Source organism: Melozone crissalis, unplaced genomic scaffold (assembly GCF_028551555.1).
Source record: "Melozone crissalis strain CALT ecotype California unplaced genomic scaffold, PUWL_Pcris_2 ptg000004l_1, whole genome shotgun sequence".
Classification (NCBI taxonomy): Eukaryota; Metazoa; Chordata; class Aves; order Passeriformes; family Passerellidae; genus Melozone; species Melozone crissalis.
The window spans coordinates 4,964,537-4,984,631 of NW_026535782.1; the positions used below are offsets into that span (position 1 = coordinate 4,964,537).

The 20,095-nt window shown below is 40.6% G+C and overlaps 1 protein-coding gene across 2 annotated transcripts in view; it reads right to left on the reverse strand.

The window, feature by feature from the left end:
* RELN (reelin) overlaps positions 1 to 20,095 on the reverse strand; it is a 286,045-nt gene that overhangs the window by 14,035 nt on the left and 251,915 nt on the right. For both annotated transcript variants that reach the window (XM_054280910.1, XM_054280902.1), the window contains exons 46-58: positions 18,184 to 18,352; positions 15,511 to 15,651; positions 13,598 to 13,775; positions 11,764 to 11,957; positions 10,438 to 10,694; positions 8,859 to 9,013; positions 7,848 to 8,062; positions 7,386 to 7,563; positions 6,170 to 6,345; positions 3,716 to 3,822; positions 3,062 to 3,304; positions 2,313 to 2,488; positions 677 to 750 (exon numbers count right to left, since the gene is read on the reverse strand). In XM_054280910.1, coding sequence (XP_054136885.1) covers positions 677 to 750; positions 2,313 to 2,488; positions 3,062 to 3,304; positions 3,716 to 3,822; positions 6,170 to 6,345; positions 7,386 to 7,563; positions 7,848 to 8,062; positions 8,859 to 9,013; positions 10,438 to 10,694; positions 11,764 to 11,957; positions 13,598 to 13,775; positions 15,511 to 15,651; positions 18,184 to 18,352 — 2,263 coding nt within the window. The remainder of the gene's footprint in view (positions 1 to 676; positions 751 to 2,312; positions 2,489 to 3,061; positions 3,305 to 3,715; positions 3,823 to 6,169; positions 6,346 to 7,385; positions 7,564 to 7,847; positions 8,063 to 8,858; positions 9,014 to 10,437; positions 10,695 to 11,763; positions 11,958 to 13,597; positions 13,776 to 15,510; positions 15,652 to 18,183; positions 18,353 to 20,095) is intronic.

Below are 20,095 nucleotides of genomic sequence, written 5' to 3' on the forward strand. Positions count from 1 at the left end.
AATAAACAAGAGGTGAGAGGTCAAAGCACAGGTGCAGCCAGGGGGATGTCTGAGTGTTGTGGAGCCCTTGGTGGTGGTACTCCCAGCAGTGTGGTACATACAGCTGCTCTGGGCTGCCTGACAGGATTTATTTAGGAGGCAGCTCCTTAGTCTCTTTCTTACAGTGTTCATAAGGGTCCCAATAGAATTTGCTACATTTTCACCCACAGGTTTTTGAGCACAGAATATACCTTCATTTTCACAAATTGTAACATGCTGCTATTCTACAGCTCATGAGGCAGTGCTATTGTTAGCTAGTTAAAGACCAATTTGGAGTTCAGTAACTCCCAATTCATGACAGCTTGGTCCTGTATCCTACTAAATAATTTCCTGCAAATGTGTTTTCCTGGGAGCACATTTTTAACAGGAACATGATTGTAACTACAAGCTCAACACCATGAACCTGTCAACATCTGGGATAAAATATAAAGAGAATTTATGGGAGTTATGTAGACAAATCCCAGTGCTTGCACATGGGCTTTGTTCAGATTCTGTTACAACATGAATAGCGAAGCATATTACAATAATTCATGTAACAACATGAATAGCAAAGCAAAGCTTTAATAAATAGAAGCTCTCTACATTTTTAATGTCATACTATTTTTTTTTCAGGTCTGTGTATTCTGCTGTCATTTACCTGGCATCCTTTGTATACTCCAGCATCACTGAGTGGAGGTCCCCACAAGAATTTGCCTCACAGCCAACCACGATCTATAGGACAAATAAAATCAGCTGCTATAACAAGTCAGGTAGGCATTTAAAGTGATATATAATCAAGTTATGTTCTCCTTTTTTGTTTCTTTATTAGGTGTATGAGGGATTGTCAACTTGGGTAAAATCCATCAAAAGTGGATGGAAAACAAAAGACACAGTACTTCAGATACTGTTTTTACTTAAAGAATTTTACTTCCTTGCTACTGTTATTTCCTAACAGAATCCTAACATTTCGTTTCTAAAGTCCAAATTAAATATCTAAACAAACATTTCTTCTGAAACAAAATATATGGTAGTTCCTTGGCATTTCCAAAAGTGAAGCATCTATGAAATTTAAAATTAATAATGATAAACATGTGGATATAAACTTTAAATCAGTCCAATTTAGAAACAGAATTATTCTGAATATTTAAAACAATAGACATATTTGTTCCATATTACAGTGGAAAGATTACACTACCCAGTGTACATTACATTGCTAAATTTCAAAACCAAACAGAAGCCATGCTACAGCTGAGTTCTTAGTTTAGAAATAAAATCTTTGCTGTGAGCAGTGAAGAAAAATGGGGAGAAGGTCAGGAAAGAAAAACTCTGCAGTAAGAGTTTAGTAATATAAACTATTAAATGCTGATGGGTTATCCTAATTTTGGTCTTAAAATAGAGGAAAAAGATGATAGGCTGGGTAAAATAAGCATCTTGGAGGCAGTCTTGACATTCAGTAGTAAAAAACTTCAGAGATTCCTCTCATATATAATTTTTTTGGCATGCTGAGTGGGGAAGCAGTGCTTTAGGGATTATATTAGACAGTAAATATGAAATAGGCAGTGACATTGAGAAAAGGTGAAAATATTGAGCAGTGGAAGATGGTAAATTCTGTAACTATCTTGTTAAACAGAAGAGCAAGAAAAAAACCATAATAAGAAAATGGATTAGTATTTTGATAACCCTACTTTCATGTTAGTTCCTAGTTTAAGACAGGGTACTTGGGGAATGGCCAAGAACATTTCTGGAAAACAACTACTTGTTGCCTTTGGCCCTGGGTGGAATTCTACCTTAAATCAAATTAAAGTACTCAGAAATGTTTCTCTGATGGTTTAGGTAATTTGCCATGACATAAGGAAGTAGAAGGAGCACCTCTACTTGAACACACTTCCATTTTCCATATGATGCTCTTCTCCAGCCTTCTCCCTTACTTTTTCTGTTCCTTCACAAATTAGGGGAAAATAACTTATTCTGCATGGCATCTATTCTCACCTTAGAAAATAATTCCTACTGTATCTGATGATCCAATCATTTCAGGAAAAAGGTATTAGACTTCTAATTCCTCTGACTAACCCCAACAGCTTACAGACAGTCAGAATATTTTGACATTTTACATTCATGCAGCCCTTCTGGTTCTCATTACCTACACTTCATATTTTCCTTTAATTTCTAGTAAAAAGTCACTATTAATTATTCATCCAATTGAGCATCCTAGTTGGAAGAACAATAATTTCTGGAGACACATTAGATGAATTTTCATTGTGTTCTTTACTTTGGAGAGAGAGAACATTTCTTACTTTAAACTGCATCATGTATCCTGGCTGTATAATGAGCTCCCTGGAGGACAGGATGTTGTGTGTTTTATCCTTTTTCTTATTTGGCCAGTAGAGATGGAATGATGGATTTCCACAGAACCCTGCAGTTCTGACTGCATTAGGGTAAAAGCTCCAATTTTCTTCATGAGAGGTGCCTTCTATTAAGATGAGTTAAATAAAATTACTACATTGTCTTGGTAAACATCAAGGCTTAGAAATGAATCCACAGAATCACTTGACAGAGTACTTTAGTGATATGGACACTGCATTTATGCTATCTGTAATGACACACAGTAAGCTACAAAGAGAGAGACATAATAAAGACATTCATCGCCAGAGAGGTAATTATAGCATTTAAATAACAGTACTTTTAAAAAAAAATATGATGAGATAAGAGCATAATACCAGAAATTTAAATGAAATTAGTTGGAATGAAAGAAATTTTTTTATGTGTGCAGACATGTGCACACATATACATCAGAATATACATATTGTGTGCATACACACACACACACACACACACATATATATGTACACATACACATATATATATATATATTTACACACTTCTATGAATAGCATGAAGAATAGCATATAAACAGCATTAGTCTACAAAGTGAAAAATGTGCAGAGTTAAAATAAAATAAAATCTGCTTGCAAGCTCACAGGGCTCAGGTAAGACAAGAATAGATAACGCCAGACCACAGACGAGCTGCGGCAGCCTATTTTACCATCATCAAAGGTGTCCACCAGCTGGCTGGGGTTGATCTCAGCTCCCCCAATGAGGATGTTGTCCAGAGCCCACTGGGCCCGCTCGGGGCCGGGCACCACGATGCCGCTGCTGAGGGTGAAGGGCTGCCACCAGCGCAGGCGCGTCGTGTTGGTCAGGGCGCGCTCGGGGAGCAGGATGTAGTCGTGCCTCACTGAGATGTACTTTTGGTAATCCATCTCGTGGAGCAAAGTCCAGGATATCCCTAGAATGAAAAGATGCAGCTTTAGTGATAAAACCAAACATATGGTAGAATTTTCTAAAGGATTAAAGATAATAGGAAATAAAAAGTAATAGCTGTGGTCTTCTGATAGAGCTTAACTTCTAAGGATAGTTGGCAAGTGTTACTCACTCCAAGAGTAATCTTGCAATTGTAAAAAGGAATAATCAGCTTGGGTGGAAGCCACTGATTACTGAAATAAGGCAGGAAGATTATGGAAAACTTCTGAGCAATAGATGGAACTTTTAGATGGGAAAAAATCTTTACATGGACCAAAATAGCTTTGCAATTAAGAATTAGCTTTTTATTTTGGATCTCTGACAACTTGTCAGGTATTCATGGTGGGTAGATACAGAACCAGACTGAAGCTGAGCTGTAAATACAGTATGTACTTGCCTCCATCAATGGAGTAGTCTAGCAGCACTCCTTCCTTTCTGCAAGTTGGTCTGTGGCATGTTGTCATGTTATTTTCACTCCCAATTCTCCCCCAGTACTGTAGAAACCTAAGAGTAAATGTATATGACCACATCTGTTAGACTTGCATGAACAGAGATTGCTTTCTGTTAACAGACATGCTGAAATTGCTCCAAATGCCAACATTTTTAAGCAAATCACACTGATACACAAGTACTGCAAAGGTTTTCATGGAAAAATTTTCATGGGAACCTCATGGAATTCAACTAAGAACTGCCCCTGGGAGTAACCCATTGCAAATGTACCAGCCAGGGACAGACTAGATAGGAGCTGCTTTGCTTAGAGTTCCCTGAGATTCCTGGTGGAATGGGAGCTCACCATGTGTTAAGGTGCCCTTGTATCAATGAAGGACATAAAAAAGTTGATAAACGGAGGCTAGGTTGGAACCAGAGTTCAGAGCCAGAGGTCATACACTGAAAAAATAGGAAGTTCCAAATGGATTTAACAGGGAAAAAAAAAAAATAATCACTCTGAGAGTAACTGAACATTAGTAAAAGTGTTCCAGTACAGACAGACAGTAGGATCTCTGTTCTTGCAGGTTTTTAAAGATCCAAGGGGACAAAGTCCTGGGCAAACTGCCCTGAATTCCATGTTACCTGGCCTTGAGCATGAGGTTGGACTAGAGACTCCCTGAGGCCCCTTCCTTCCTGTAATTCAGCAAATTGCAAAATTTAAGAAGTCAGAGTGTTTGGCTTCATTAAAGCAGTATGATCAAGAGAAATGAAGTTGTCTATGTCATGTCCTTAGCCTGTCTAAACTGAGAGAGTTCCATTGCTCTCTGGATAAGTCATCCTTTCCAACAGCATAGAAATGGAATGGATCTTGTATGGGCACCCAGGAGAGAACAACCAGCAGAACTGCTCTGAACTCAGTGAGAGACACAGCTGGTGCCTCCAGGAGTGATGCCTCCAGGACTGGTGCCTCTTTGCAGGACAGAAGTTGCTGATTCCAGGAAATTTCTGGACAAAGGGATCTGCTGCTTCACCTGGACTTGTCAGACCCTTTCCACTGTGCTGGGGTGAGCCTTGATCTCTATGACTCATTTGAAAGCGTCAGCACCTTAAGAATCATAGCCCCAGCACCCTGGGAATCATAATCTCAGAGTCTATTTTGTTATGGTGAGGGTTCTCAGGGTCTCTCTGACTACAGGTGTCTGGATAGCAAAGTCTTGCTAAGTCCACCTGTCCAGGTCCCTCAGGCAGGCTCCCAGCCACAGGCAATCCTAGCAAGCAGCTCAGCCTCTCAAGTGAGATCAGCTCTTTGGTGAATTCAGCTCTTAGTGATTTCAGCTCTTTGCTTGCTAAGTGCCTTGGCAGACACAGGAGAGAGAGGAGAAGGCTGTATGAGGTTCCACAGAGGTGTCTTTATTGGCAGCTTCTACAAAGGGTGACAGTGACAGCTCTTCTGCTGAACAGCACAGAAATGGGGGTTTATGTAGGGTATAGGGGTTTTGGATAACATTCTAATAGTAAGGGTGGAGGTGAAAGTGACTTATTGTTTTACAGAGAGATAACAAGAGTCTGAAGGCAGAAGAGGGGCTTCTCAGGTCCAGTCATCATGTCTAGGCATTTCTTATCTTAGGCAACTCGTTGGAATTCAGGACATCCCTCTGGCTGTCCTGAATTGCAAAGACCCCTGCCAGAGGGCTCAGAAACCCTGGCACAGAGCCCAAGACACTTGTGGTTTTGATTATGACCCACGGAGCAAATGACCAACCTTATATGAAGATCTGCAAGCCATGACAGTTTAAGTAGAATGATAGTGAATTCATCACAGGGTGAAAAATAGAATTTTGGGATTTTTAGAATGGGGGTTCAGGGGACAAGATGGAGGAATCTGGGTGTGTCCAGCCTTTCTCCTTCTTCTCCTTGGCCTCCATCTTCTGCTGTGATGTTGGCACTTTTAGGTTGATTTAGAGTAGAGGCTCACTGTCTAACATAGGTGATAGGTATTGGTAAGTAATTGTAAGTATTGTACACATAGTTTTGAGTATAAAAAGATAACACCACCCCGGGGGCAGGCAGAGTGCCTCTGACTGTCCTGCTGAGCAGACCTCAGGCAGGACAGGAGAAAGAATTTTAAAGATAAGATAAAATAAATGACCTTGAGACTGAGAACTGAAGAGCTCTGACGCCTTCTTCAACCTCCAGGCTGGGAAAAGAGACTTTCTAACTTATCTCGGGGTCACTGTGACCAGCAGATATCCCAAGAGCAACTGACCACCAGGGAGGCCCTGTGGCTGCTACAAGTGCCTGCCTCAGGTGGTGCTGCTCATGGGGTGGCCCAGGAATTCCTTGAGCTACCAGCCGTGCTGCCGGCTGCTTTGCCAGGGTATGACACAGCTCCCTGTGACAATGACACAGAACCATGACCTACTTTGCCCCCCGCAGGTCCAGATCCTGAGTGACAGCCTGCCTCACAGTTGCACCTCCAAAGTACAGGGTTGTGTCTTCTGCCAGAATTCCACACTCAGTACAGGTATTTCCACCTTCTAAGGACATCCACAAATCTGGTTTAATTTCCTCATTGTCAAAACGCTCTTTCAGGAAGGTCTGTAAGTAAGGAATTTAACATGAAGCACAGGTAAGTAAGATTTTAAGTCTTTTTAACAACCACAGCTGGAACTGACCTAAACATGTTTGAAGGGCTCAAGAACACTAAATTTTTTCTCAGGGTGACTGAGCATAATCAATTCTGGCTGAATATTTAGCCACTTGAACTGAATTGGCTAAATGTGAAAATACATTAGGGCTGGATTTTAACATACTCAGGAGGTAATGCAGCAAATTAAAACTGGTACGTACAAATGAATGAACATGTTGGGTTTGTGTGGCAAGGTTCTGATGGCACAGGGGAACAGTAGGGGACTCTTGTATGCATGGGAGGAAAAATACTCTATATCTTTCCTCAGCAAAACCAGAGACCCTGGCATTAAGGAGTTATCAGTAAAACTTCCCTAAAATTGCTACCATTTTATCCCAAGTGTCCTTAATATGATGGATACCTTACTAATTAAAAATTGCAAACAGACAATGATATTTGTTCATGTAATTAGTATTTCAGAGGAAAACCAGAAGGTTATAATAATTCAAATTACATGACAACTGACAAGTTAGTTAGTTATTTTTAACTTTTAAATTAGCAATGTCTAACTAGAGTCCACTTGATTGTTATTGGGTAACATGAGTAAGAGCCAAACAGCCATGTAAATTAATTTTCTAATTTTCTGTCATTTTCCTTTATTCCCTTCTTCAGTAAGCTCCCTCACAGTAAAGACAATCTATTTTGTTCAAATACAACCACATATGCAAGGGTGATTTTCATCCTATAATGATGATTAAAAGATGAACAATGAACTTTATCACAGCTTTTTCAGGCTAATTGTTATTTTCAAAGCAACAAACCCATTATTGAATAATGCAGTAATAGTTTTGTTAAAAAACTGATGGAAGGGCTGAAAATTCATTTGACTGTCTTCAGGCTGACAGGAATCAAAGCTAAATTTCCAGTGAGATCAATCTCTCCTCTCTCTCCTTCCCAGTCAAACATATGCCAAAATTATTTCTTTTAAAAAAACATGCAATAAAATTACCTTCAGTGTCTGGGTCAGGTAGCAGTTTGGACCTGAATACCCAGGATCACAGATGCATTGCTCATTCAGGCAGTCTCCATGACCTCTACAGTTTTCCAAACAGCCAGGCCCCAGATAGAAATTATCAATGGCCCATTGCATATCTGAGTATTTCTGGTAGAACCGAAACCTCACGGGACTAGACATAAAGGAATGAAGAGAACCAGACAAAGGCATAAACCAACTTTGCTCAATTGAAAAAAGGTGATTAAACACAACATAATCATGACTGTACTATCTTCTGAGCTTCCACAAGTAGTGGAAGTACCTATTGAAATGGATTTTTTTAGGTATCCCTAATGTAATGAACATGAACACTGCTATTTGCAATTTCCTAGAAAGAAAATGAATAGGCAGATGTCCTGTTGTGTTTCCAGGATGGTACTCAATCCAAGACAAAATGAGTAACAAATTCATACTTACTTGCCCAGAAGGCTTTCAGGCAGTGTGTAAGTTACTCTTTTCCATCCTTTTGTGGGAAAGAAGACAGATGGCTGTGAGACACTCCCAGAACATTTTGGATCAGCTGGTAAGCACTGAGGTACTAAGTAACTCCAGCTAACACCAAAGTCAGTGGAGTACTGCACATGGACCTGATTTTGTGCAAGTTTTTCTGAGGGTTTACATCCAACAGAAACCTAATAAAGAAGAGATCATCAGTAATTAAGAATTAATTGTGGTGGGGAGTTTAAAAATGTGTTTGAACCTGAAAACAGACTGCAGAATTTTGCTTGAAATGATGGCAGCGACAGTGCCTGTATGGTACCAGTCACCTGCAGATCTCTTTGATATTCTCAAGACTGAGAACAGACACCATATTGTGCATTTTGTTTTTTTCTAGATAGTTCACATTTCTGGATTTCCAGATGTTGACACTCATGCCTTAGACCCCAGTGCCATAAAACAAATAAAGTTAATATCTCCTCCCACACAACATGAGATTTGAATATTTCAGGGAAGGCCACAGATTAGGGAGACCACGTTTATGGATGGATGTGCAAAGGGTTCTTGAAATTTCCATATATTTCTCGGTTATTTCCTTAGTTTAGGTAAATGGGTGTATGACGGCCAGTTTGGGTGCAGGTTTGATATGAGTGCATGACAACCCAGGAGCAGAGTGAACTACTGTGGAACTGCTTTTCCCTCACCAGCAGGTGTAACAAAATAGGCACCTTGTAGATGTGCAATATCCTTATTACACAATGTCCATAGAACTGCAGTGCTGGAAGAGAAGAATGTGCCACCTCTGAGAAAAGCCTGTGGTATAAACCAACACAGAGTAAGTGAGAAAAATGAGGATGGCCTAATAACAACATTTTTCCCAGCAGGGAATTGCTCCTGTGTATGCCTATACAGCATCCTTCCTCCTGAAAGATCTACTTAGACCTGGAACAAAATGTGGTTTTGAATAAGTTTACTGCAGACAGATTTTACCTTGAACTGCATAATCCAGCCTTCTGTAGGAGTCAGGTCGTGGGTGACTGCATAGACCTCTCTGCCATCGTGGCTCCCACAGATCATGACACCGTCAGGAGAATCACAAAATCTCTCAATTGAGCAATCATCGTGGAATAACCAGTGTTCATTCACTTGAAAATAAATGGCAAGGTCAGTAATATACAGTGACAATATAAATTAAACAGGGAGTAGTGTTAACCACAAAAGGTGATTCACAGCTTTATTTTTCAGCCTACATGAGAGTTATTTATATTGCTCCTGAGAATGTCGGTACCCCGTTGTTCCCATGTAAATATGTATTACATCTATCACATTTATTGCTGAAAGCACTCTTTACTTGAGTAAGTAAGTAAGTAAGCTTACAGCTTACTTGTTGAAAGCTTACTAATGAGCTTGCTCACTTAGACAAGCATTACAGCATTATTTTTTAATATTAAAGAAGTAAGGATCTGAGACTTACTTAAAATATGAACTTCTATTGCACTGAACATTTTGGGAGAGCCTTTTAATGGGTGTTGCCTACATGTCTGCACAAAGTGCTTAACAGACTGGTAGCTGTTAAGCCTTATAAACATACAAAAATGCATCTTCTACAAAATTTAGTTGTAGGGGAATAGAATATAGGCAAATAAAGGTAGTATAGAATGTAATCTTACCCCCTAAAGAGTTGCAGCTGGGTTAATTATTAAAGATTAGGAGCAGGCCTGATTTTAACAGGCCACACCTGTAGCCAATAAGAAGAGTGTTATAAAAGAATGGATTGGTTGGCTGAGGGAAGAACTGGAGTCAGTTGGCTACTGTGAGGACAAGGAAGAGTTAGTGCTTGGAGGAGCTGCCTACAAGAAACATCAAGGAGGTACGAAACTCTAGCAATATGGAACCCTTGCAATGTAATGACAATAGACCTCTTACACTATAACAACAACATTTAGTTGTAAAATGTAACTTAAATTCCTTAAAGAAAATTTTAAAAAGTTAGTAAATAGGGAACAGACACTCATGATAAGAAAGTTGCTTAGAATTACCTGTCACTTTTAAATTACTCTTTTTTCCTTTTAAAATAAAGGAAATAGGAAGGAAATAGAAAGGAAGCCTTCTAAATAAATTCATGCAGTAAAAAACCTCCATTACATATTTTCATTTTGCTTTTTGCAAGCAAAAATCAAAAGCCAGGGCCTCTACAGCAACGGAATTGTCTTATTCATTGGCTGAGAAGGAGTCGGAATCACATCCTTCCTACCAATCAGCTGATGACGTGGACGGGCAGAAGCCAATACTGCTGCCCCTCGAGCCGTACTTTACAACCGCACTGTGGACATCAGACTTATCCTCTGCATAGCATGACTGGCCTCCGCCACAAACACCTTAGAAATCCAACAACTTCCCACTGCTCCCAAACTCCTACACTACCCCTGCTAGGCCTCATTTTAGCCACAGCCGGGAAATCTGCTCAACAGTCGCCATCACAGTGACACAGAGTCAGAGGCTCAGCCAAACCTGCGCATCACTGCACTGGCTCCTTGCTCCCTAGCAGGGACACAGGTTGGAGTTTTACCAGTGGTTTTGTCCTGCAGGGCCACGTCGAAGGCGGTGCTGCCGGCAGGCCCCGCGTCGGCCGGGGCGCGCTCGTGCTGCGGCAGCGGGGCGCTGCTGAAGGTGTCCAGCATCACCGTGCGCTGGTCGGCCGAGCCCGAGATCAGCACGTTGTCGATGGCCCAGTCGTTCTGGTCCAGCCCGTCGTGCTTGGGCTGCCACCAGCGGAAGCGGGTCCCGATGGTTTTGGCATCGTAGGGAAGGAGGATGTTCACAAAGCTGGAATAAAAGCTGGGGATTAGTTGTAGGAAAGCTGTGGGAGGAGGACACTTTGCTATGCTCTGTGCTGGGTGCTTTGACCAAGTCCACTCCTGATGTTTCCTGGAATACGTGGAATTTGGGAAAGAAGAAAAAGACCAGTCTAACCTATATTCCTTTAGGAGATATTTCTGAAACAAAAATCTTTCTGATCACTCTCAATGTCAGGGGCTCAGAGAGAGGTGGAAAGGGTCAGCACCCAACTGCGGCATGGTTTGAACAACCTCACTTGCTCCAGGTGTCCTTATGGGACTGAATGTGATCGTCTGGACCAGCAGGGTTTGGCCATAAGGCTCTTATTCAGGGAAGTGTTAGGAAGGAGACTGTGCAAGTGAAATAAAGATTGCTGGAGCCATTCAGCAGATAGCAATGTTCCAGTACAGTTTTATCTGTTCTGTTGCAACAGTAGAAAATAGTACACTGAAATCTCATGTCCAATTAAAGTGCTAGTTATTCTTGATGTACTTGAATAAAGTAACAAATAATGGGTCTGTCACATCCCCATTTTCTGTGAATCTTTTAAATTGGTCAGTGAGAAAATGGTCAGCTCACATATATGCATGATTTGAATTTCACAAACGTCTGAAAGTAGGGCTTGAGTGTATCCATCCTTTTGATGGATAACTACAGAAATGCAGTTTCTCCTAGCCACACCATTTTGAAACTAACTTATATCAATGAGTGATTTTTGATCTTGCCAATAAAGAAATAGATTGCAAATGTTAGCAGCTTTAAGAACAGGATGGACATCACTACAGCTGTTAATTTCTCTTCCTGCAACCACTTGCAAATCTACAGGCTCCTAGGTATTCTTGTATTTCTGGCCTAGCAGCTGCACAAATGCTGATGCTCTCAATACATGCACCAAGGCCATTAATAAACACCTCTAGGACTGTACAAGTTGAACTCATACATCCCAACCTGACACCAAACCACAGCACTAATATATTCACAGGTTCTGGTGAAACATTCAAGACCACCTGACTTTAGCAGAGAAATCTACACAGGCAGAAATAAGGTATCTACAAACCCAGGCTTGCTGAATTGATCATAGAAAATTTCCATTAAGAGGCTCCAGGTGATTCCACCATTCACAGAATACTCCAGCAGCACTCCTTGGTTGCGGTTATTTGGAGTTATCAGACATCCATACATGAAATAAAACTGGATGAATTCTGCACTGGTGAGGTTCAAATCCACTGTAACTAACATACGGCTGCAGCCCTTAAAAGCAAAGAAAAAATATGTTGGCTGGTGTTGTCTGGCAAAACTTATGTTCATAAAAAGTGTTAGATTATGCAGTCACTATTAATGTGGATTCATGCTGCAAAAATTTTAAGGTTGTACAAAATTTTATTAATTATTTCAAAGTTAAAGCTACAACAGAACAATATGTATATATATGTTTTCCCTGAAGACATAATGTCAGTCATGTTTCATTCTTAAAATTTCTGTTGTGTATGTTGCTACTTGTACCTTCAGTTTTACAACATTCAGGTATTCACCTTTCTTCTGAATACAAAAGTTGCAGAAATCCACACCTCTGCTGTAAATCATGAAGTTTTCCATGCAGAATTAATGAATCACTGATCATGTCCTAATGACTCAACTTACGCAAACCATCAAATGGTAAAGCAGCTTTAGTATGTGTGTTTTCCACAATACCTTATATATTTCACATTGCTTAGTCTGTTAGTGGGTGTCTACTTATTCCTACTGTAATGAAGTGGAAATGTAATTTTTTTTTAGTTTATTTAAGAAAACTTTTGTCAGTTTGAACTTATAAATTTGACAGAAGAGATCTACAGACGTAAATTGTATGTGTTTCTAAAATACTAAATCATCATTTTTATAATCCTGAGGTTATACGTTAGCAAACTACAGTTCAGCAGCAGTCAGGGTTATACACCTACATATGTAGCTAACCTAGGAAATTTTACTGTGAGCTGACTCTGAAAACTCCACCTGTGGGGCATTTGAAAGATGAGGCTACACATGGATGCAATGTGCTTAAGGGTGGCCCTGCTTGGGCAGGGAGGCTGGACCAGATTACCCACCATGGCCCCTTCCAACCCAGCCCATTCTGTGTTTCTGTGGCTCTGTATTGTCGTGGACCATGTGCAAGTCACACAAGTACAAATAGCTTGTTATTAATTTACCTCTGCGGTCTGATTAGAAGCCACACCAAACTCTGGTCTGAAAGTTTTTGTAGGGGGATAGAATATAAGTAAAGGCAGTATAGAAAGTAATCTTACCCCCTAAAGAGTTGCGGCTGGGCTAATTATTAAAGATTAGGAGCAGACCGGACTTTAACAGGCCACAGATGTAGCCAAGAAGAAGAAGAGGGTTATAAAATAGTGGGTTGGTTGGTTGAGGGGAATTGGAGTCAGTTGGCTGCTGTGAGAAAAAGAATCAGTGCTTGGAGGAGCTGCCTATGAGAAACATCAAGGAGGTTTGAAACTCTTGGAGACAACAATATGAAACCTTTGCAATATAATGACAGCAAGTTTAAAGTGCTATGAGGAGAGTCTTAAGAGGAAAATTCAAAGTCTACATATTTATACTGTTCTTTAACCTACCAGCTCCACTTTCAAAGGCCGCTCTACAGGACCCACAGACACTATATCTCAATCTCCTGGCTGCAGCATATCAAGCAGCATGGTGTCAGCTTTCCTGGAGTGTTTCTGGCTGACCCTAGTCTGTAGGACCTGTTTGACTTTGACCTTCATCCAGGCTAAGGATTTAATTTTTAAAAATATTTTATATGCCTGATATGTCATGCTGTTATTTTTTAAATGCTTTGCTATTTAACTTTTAAGATCAGTCCCACTTATAGTGTGAAATGCAGCGAGCTGGACACGCACCCCGCTGAAGTGCAGCGCCATCCCCGAGGCCACAGCCCCGCAGACGGTGCTGAGCTTGCCCCCGTTCACGGTCAGCCAGTTCTGGGCCGAGGGGGAGCGGTTGAAGTTGTCCTTCAGCTGTGTGGGAAGGGGGGTCTCTGGCTCGTCGCAGTACAGCCCACCCCAGTGCTCATCACAGCTGCAAAGAGAAAAACAAATGCACAGATCAGCTGGCAAAGGCTCTGCATGTTATTAAGGTACCATCTCATTCTGCAGAGGGGCATCATTTACTCGTGCACAACTGGTGTGTGGGGGTTTCAAACATCTGGCGTTTTGTAGCTAATATGAAATAAAAATGACTTTTTTGAAGGCTTGGTATTGTGTATAATTCAAGGTTCTATTACAGGATCCATTCCCAAACATAGTAAAAGCAGTGAAATACATTGTGCTTGGATAAACAAACCAAGAGAATGTGCCAAGCCTAAAAATGTCCTGCTAATGTTAAGGTTCAAGTCTCTGTAAAATTTTAGTATATGGATGCTTTCTTATCTTTATATAGTTCTCCTTTTTTTTTTTTTTTTCTCTGAAAAACATTTTTATAATGTGTCAAAGACTGGATAACAGCTTGGAACTGTGTTCTGCTACAATGAGATTTCACCAGGGATATTGTGTCTTGGTACCTCAGTGTTGTCAGGATAGAGGAGAACACAATAATATGTCTATTCTGCAGTGAAATATATTTCTAAGAAATACAGTCACAGTGCAATTATACAACCATTCTCCCATTTCTGCTGCCATTTGTGGCTGGAAAAAAACCAATACATCCTTCTGGAAGGTATTTCTCTGTTGCCAAGACAGGCAAATCTGGGGGTTTTTGTTTGCTAGCTCTGCAGGACTCTGTGTGGATTGTTATGCAAACAGTTTGAGGATCAAGCCAGTCTGCCTCTCCTGGCAAACCCTACCATGGAGCAGAGTCAACAGACCATCAAGATAACACCAGTCAAAAAGCAAAATTTGGCCTTACGTCCTGCTTAGTGGATATGTCCCACCTCCAGCCCAGGTTCTCTTCAATCTGCACCAGGTTAAGAGCACAGGGACATGGTGTGAAATCCCTTGGGAATAGGAGTCAATCCTTAATTGTTCTGCAGTTATATCTAATCATCTCAAATGGAGTAAATTAAGCTCAGAACCAATGCTAATTTGTATTAATAGAGATGTTATGGTGTATGCTTGGGCTTGTGTCTTTTTTTTTAAATGTGAAATGAGAGCATTGGTTGAATTTACATTAACAATATAAAAGAAGAAGTGATTCTCTTTCTAACTTGTGCTGATATAAGTGATAAAACAGACACCATTATTTTGGTTTAATTATCATTGTAATTAGCTCCATTGAATTACCCACTCCAAAAAGCTCAGGGACAAAGTTGGCAGCATCCATAAAACCAATATGGAAAATCAACAGATGGAGGATAAAGGACTTCCTTAGTCTAAGCAGAGGATAGGTCATTGTGCATCTACTCACATGAAGTGACTTTTATGTGGAGGAATGGTTTTTTTCCTATCCACTTGCTCCAGGACTGTATGTCCCTAGAGGGCTATGAAAATTCCAGGGGTACCCTCTCCCTACCTGGTGGGAGGGGAATTGATGCAGCTGAGGCAAGGGCAGAGGTGATGCACTGCCACTGAGGAAAGGACTGTCTGCTTTGGCCATGGAGCATGGACAGTCAGAGCTCTGGCAGGGCCAACCCCTGCAGTTCCCTTTCCACTTGTTATTTCCATTCCCAAGCGGACACAGTACCCTGCTCAGTTTTAACAGCAAAATCCACCTTCCTTTGTAGAATTATATCACAGTTTTTCCTGAAAATTCATCAGATTTGCAGAGGGAGATTGAAATGCTACAGCCTTGGTCAGGACAGGGAACACAGGGCACTCACACACAGTTGTCTTGTGTGCATTTCCCATGGCCACTGCACATGTCTATGCAGCCGTCCCCGATGTAGACGTTATCGATTGCCCACGTTTGCTGCTTGTCAAAGGGAGCAGGCTGGTGCCAGCGGAAACGAGTAGCTTGAGACCTTGGGAAAGAAAGAAAACCAGAATTCTGTATTTTCTAGCTGAGGTAATCTTTATTTTGATTGAAAGGAAATGTTAGTCTTGAGGTTAGCCTGCTCTTGGGAGATTTGTTGGATACCCAGGGCTGGTTTCTGACAATGACAACATCCCTCCAAGAAGAGGGTGCCCAGATTTTGAGAACAGAACAAAGCATGGGTGCTTGGTATCAGCTGAGAGTGTGGGAGGTAGGAAGTGGATCACTGGTGAGAGCAAAGCAAGCAGGCCAAAGGTGCAGTGGGGGGGAGGTAGGAAGAAGGTGGTGCTCCCAGTTGGAAGCTCAGGCCAGTCATAACCATGTCCCAGCACAGATCCAAACCTGAGGGATAGCTAGGAGCTGGATCAAGCCAGAATAATCCAAAGCCTCCAAGTTTCATCCTGAGCCAGTAAATAAGTCCAAGGCAACAAATTTACCTGACCTTTTCTCTAGGAATTTTCCCAACCACACTTAGGTTAAGAGCAGTTCTAGGAAGTGGGTTTGGGGACAGGTGAGAAGGCCCATGCAGGGCTTGCAGCATGACCCTGGCTCTGCAGTTTCTTCCCTCCTCTCCACCCAGGGCTTGGCTGAAAATGTCAAGAAATTATCTGCAGCGTGATCCTGGCTCTACTCAGTAAGTTATATTCATTTTGTTGATTAAAATGGGCTTAACTCCCTATATGTGAATTAAGTGTCTCAGCTCCCAAGAAAGATGATGAAAATCTTTCCAAAACAACCAGGGACACCAAATAGTTATTCAGCTCATGGGGCTGTAGACTGTGAGTCAAGGGCCATGAGTAGATGAATTTCTGGAACTATGAATTCAACCTAATCCCTGTTTTGTGGTACAGCACTAGATGGCAGCATTGAACTTTTCATAGTCTGTTTTCTTTTGAATCTCAAAGAGAAATCAAAATTATTATAAACACACACACAAAAAACCAAAAAACCCCACCAGAAAAAAAACCCCACCCAAAAAACCCCCAAAAACTATTCAGTGTAAAAAAGGATGTCATATGATAAGGTCATTATTCTCCCATGAATTATTTCTTTATGAAAATGTTGCATGAGCTGAATAAATAACTTGTTTATCCAAAGAGAAACCTACTGCTCTGTGCTCATCTCAGCTGTTCACCAAGCAGCATTTTAAAAATAAGCATAAAAATTGTGAGGAAGTCCTTTCAGAATAAAGACAAGCACCTCTGTCTTACACTGCATGCTTTGGCTGGGCACATCACTAACAATTCATGGAGCTGATGCTCCTGTGGGAAGCTTTGTATTTGTATTTACATTTTAAAGTCAGCTCCAAGTTAAAAGTGAGTGTCCATTGCATTTTGAGGCCAGAGGTGCGGTAGCACTCTGGAGTACAGGAGCCCTAAGAGGCTGCACAGACATGGGCGGTGAGCACCAGCCAAGCTACTGATGACACAGCCTGCATGTGCCTAAAACATACAGGCATAAACAACTGGAGACACTCACCTGCTATTACAGAGCTTGAAATAATAAAGCAGCATAAAAATTATATTGCATCTAGACTAAAAGGCCTACTAGCGACACTGCTCTTATCCTAAAGCTCAACATCTCTCTTGCTTGTGAGATAAGGTTGTAATAACCTCTCTCATGGAATGCCTGTCTTAATAACTTTGGAAAATTGTATTACTTGAGCCAAAAAATACAATTATGGGATTGAACAGAAGTACAATTTTTGCCTCAGTAGGGCATCAGACTTCTTGTGACATATACTGCTCAAGAAACTCTTCAGTCTTAAAATCACAGTTATTTATAAACTTGAGTTTATCTCAGGTGGTAGCTTCCTTTCAGGTCCAAATTCAATTGGTTTAGAACATCAATCCTAGCCCTGATTTTTCCCATTCAACCCCAGAAAGGCTACTCTGAACACAAATTTACAGTCTTTATAAAAGAACTGACAGGGTAATGGATTTTTACAGATGACATGTAGCAAAGCTGCACCAAAGAGGAAGCACAGAAAATTAATGCTGGGAAGGAGTCCTAAAAAAGTGCTATTACTTGATGTAACTGCACAGAAGATAGGGAAGAGTCCAGATGCCCCAAATGATTAGTAACAGAACACAGAATTTTTCATTACTAAAGTCAAAACATGTGGCAACTGTATAGGCATTTTCAGTACAATTGCTAAAATAAAAAGGTCTCTGTTTCCAAACCTGTATGTGCCTTTGATGGCATCTTTCATGACAACAATCTCAAGGCTCTACCTGTGCTTTGATACTTCTGAGCCAGCAGTTAGCTCAGCCTAAGTCTATGTGAGGAGTCAAGGCTCAGCAGGAGGAGCAAAGCTGTGGAGTCACTGAGAGCCTGCTGCCCTTGCCACCTGTGTTTGCAATTTCTATAGGATAGAGCTTCTAATACTTATTTGTTGCTATTTACATGGACCAAACAAAAAGGGCATGTTACAATTACTTAAACTCCATAATGCATTATGACATTATAAATACCTAGTTATGTCTTTAGATTTATTCTGCAGAAATCCAGAGGGAGTTACCTGGTATAGGGAGGCAGAGGCAAAGTAACCCGGGTCCACTTGTTGAAAGTGTCTGAAATGAGAATCCTCTGGAGATGGTACTTGTTGCATTCCACATTAGTGGGAAGACAGTCTTTCAAAATTGGGTGCCAGGTCAGCCCAAGGTCCACTGAATATTCCAATTCAATAGCTAAGGGTGGAGAGGTCGTTAGTTATTTGATTTAGAGACTTATATCCATAGGCCTATAATAATGTGCAAGCCCCAGACAGTATCACAAGTCTGAACTGACAAAATAACCACCCAGAACTTTTCAAACCCTTGTGTCAGAAGCACAAAGCTACCTCCCTTGATGGCAGTGCAGGAGGGTGTGTTACATGTTGCTGAGCAGGTATAACTCAGCTGGGGTCTGCAACACATCTCCACATCTGCCACCTAACTCAAGGCACCACAGATGAAAAGAGAGAGCCCACATAAAGTTGCCAGGATTAAGTCAAGACAATGTCTGTAGCTGCAGCATGCAAAAAAATGGTATGGCAGCACCATGACCACCAAACTTTGTTTTTTGGGCTTGAAGAGTGAGATTCAGCTGGATGTGATTGCTGTGTAAAGCAGAGCAACACTCAAATTCAAACTTTTGTCTGGGTCACAAGATGGCTTAGTCAGCCTTCCACCCTTCCTGCAGACCAGCTCATTTAATTATTCAGCACAATTTTAATTTGAGTTTGTTAGTCAGTGAGCTCGTTTCCATTCAAACACAGTCTAGCCACATTAAACTAATGTATTCATTTCTCAGTGAAAATCAGAAATTTCACTGTTTTGATGTTTACGGCTTATAAGCTTTTATTACAAAAATTAAAGGTTAGTCAAGCTCACTAAATACTTCAAGTCAAACTTTCATGCAGCCATGAAAATGTAAATAATAATAGGTGCAGAGCTGGTACTTGAAGTAAATGTTCCAGCTGCCAGGTACTCTGGCTGAGCTGGCTGCATAAAACATGGAGCGTGATTGCAGTGATAGGGGTGATAAATCTGTGATCTTCTTTTGATTACTAACAGACCCATTTCTTCTACCCTCATGCACAGGGAATGACCCTTAATCACCCAATCAGTCCTACTTGATGTTTCAGCACAAAGGACAGTGCTATAGAAATGCAAGGACAAGTAGATACAAACAAGAGTAAGTGAGTTTTTAGTGTTAAATTTCCCTCACCAAAAGAAATGCTTTTCTCATCATGACTGGAAGCATGATAAGGTAGTGTCCTGCCTAATTTAATACGAAGTTAAGATAAGGGTTATAGACAAAAAAATAAACAAAGCCCCCCCAACAAAATAAGGATCTGTTTCTTTGCCAGTATATGGCTCAGTCACCAAAATGCATCTAAACTTAGCTGAGATCATCTCAGGATACTGCAGTATTCTTAATAACAAAAGAAAGAAAAATTTTGAAGCATGTAAGCAGCTTCAGATTAGCAAAATCAGAGAAGCTAAATCTGGGTCTTCATGTAAAATCTTTTTCCATTTTTATACAGAATTGTAGAGGAAAATTCAGCAACCCACATTCACTAACACATATCACATGATGCACTGTATTGTATCCTTGTCCTCATTAAAAACATCTATACCTTGAAACCCTACTCTAAGAGGATGTGTAAAACAAGCGTTAAAAAAGCATGTTTTTAAGAAAAACCTATTTCTCATGTGCCTTGAAATTCACATAATTTTTAATTTCCATGTGATATATATTTGATATGATGAGTAGAGAACATGTTTTTATTCATTTATATATATATGTATATATGTGTATATACACATATAAAAGCTGTGTGCACTCAATAGACACCATTTGAAAAGAGGAAGCTCGGTAATTAAAAATTGCATCATTATGTATACATAAACAGATGTATACACACGTGCATGGTATGTGTGCACACA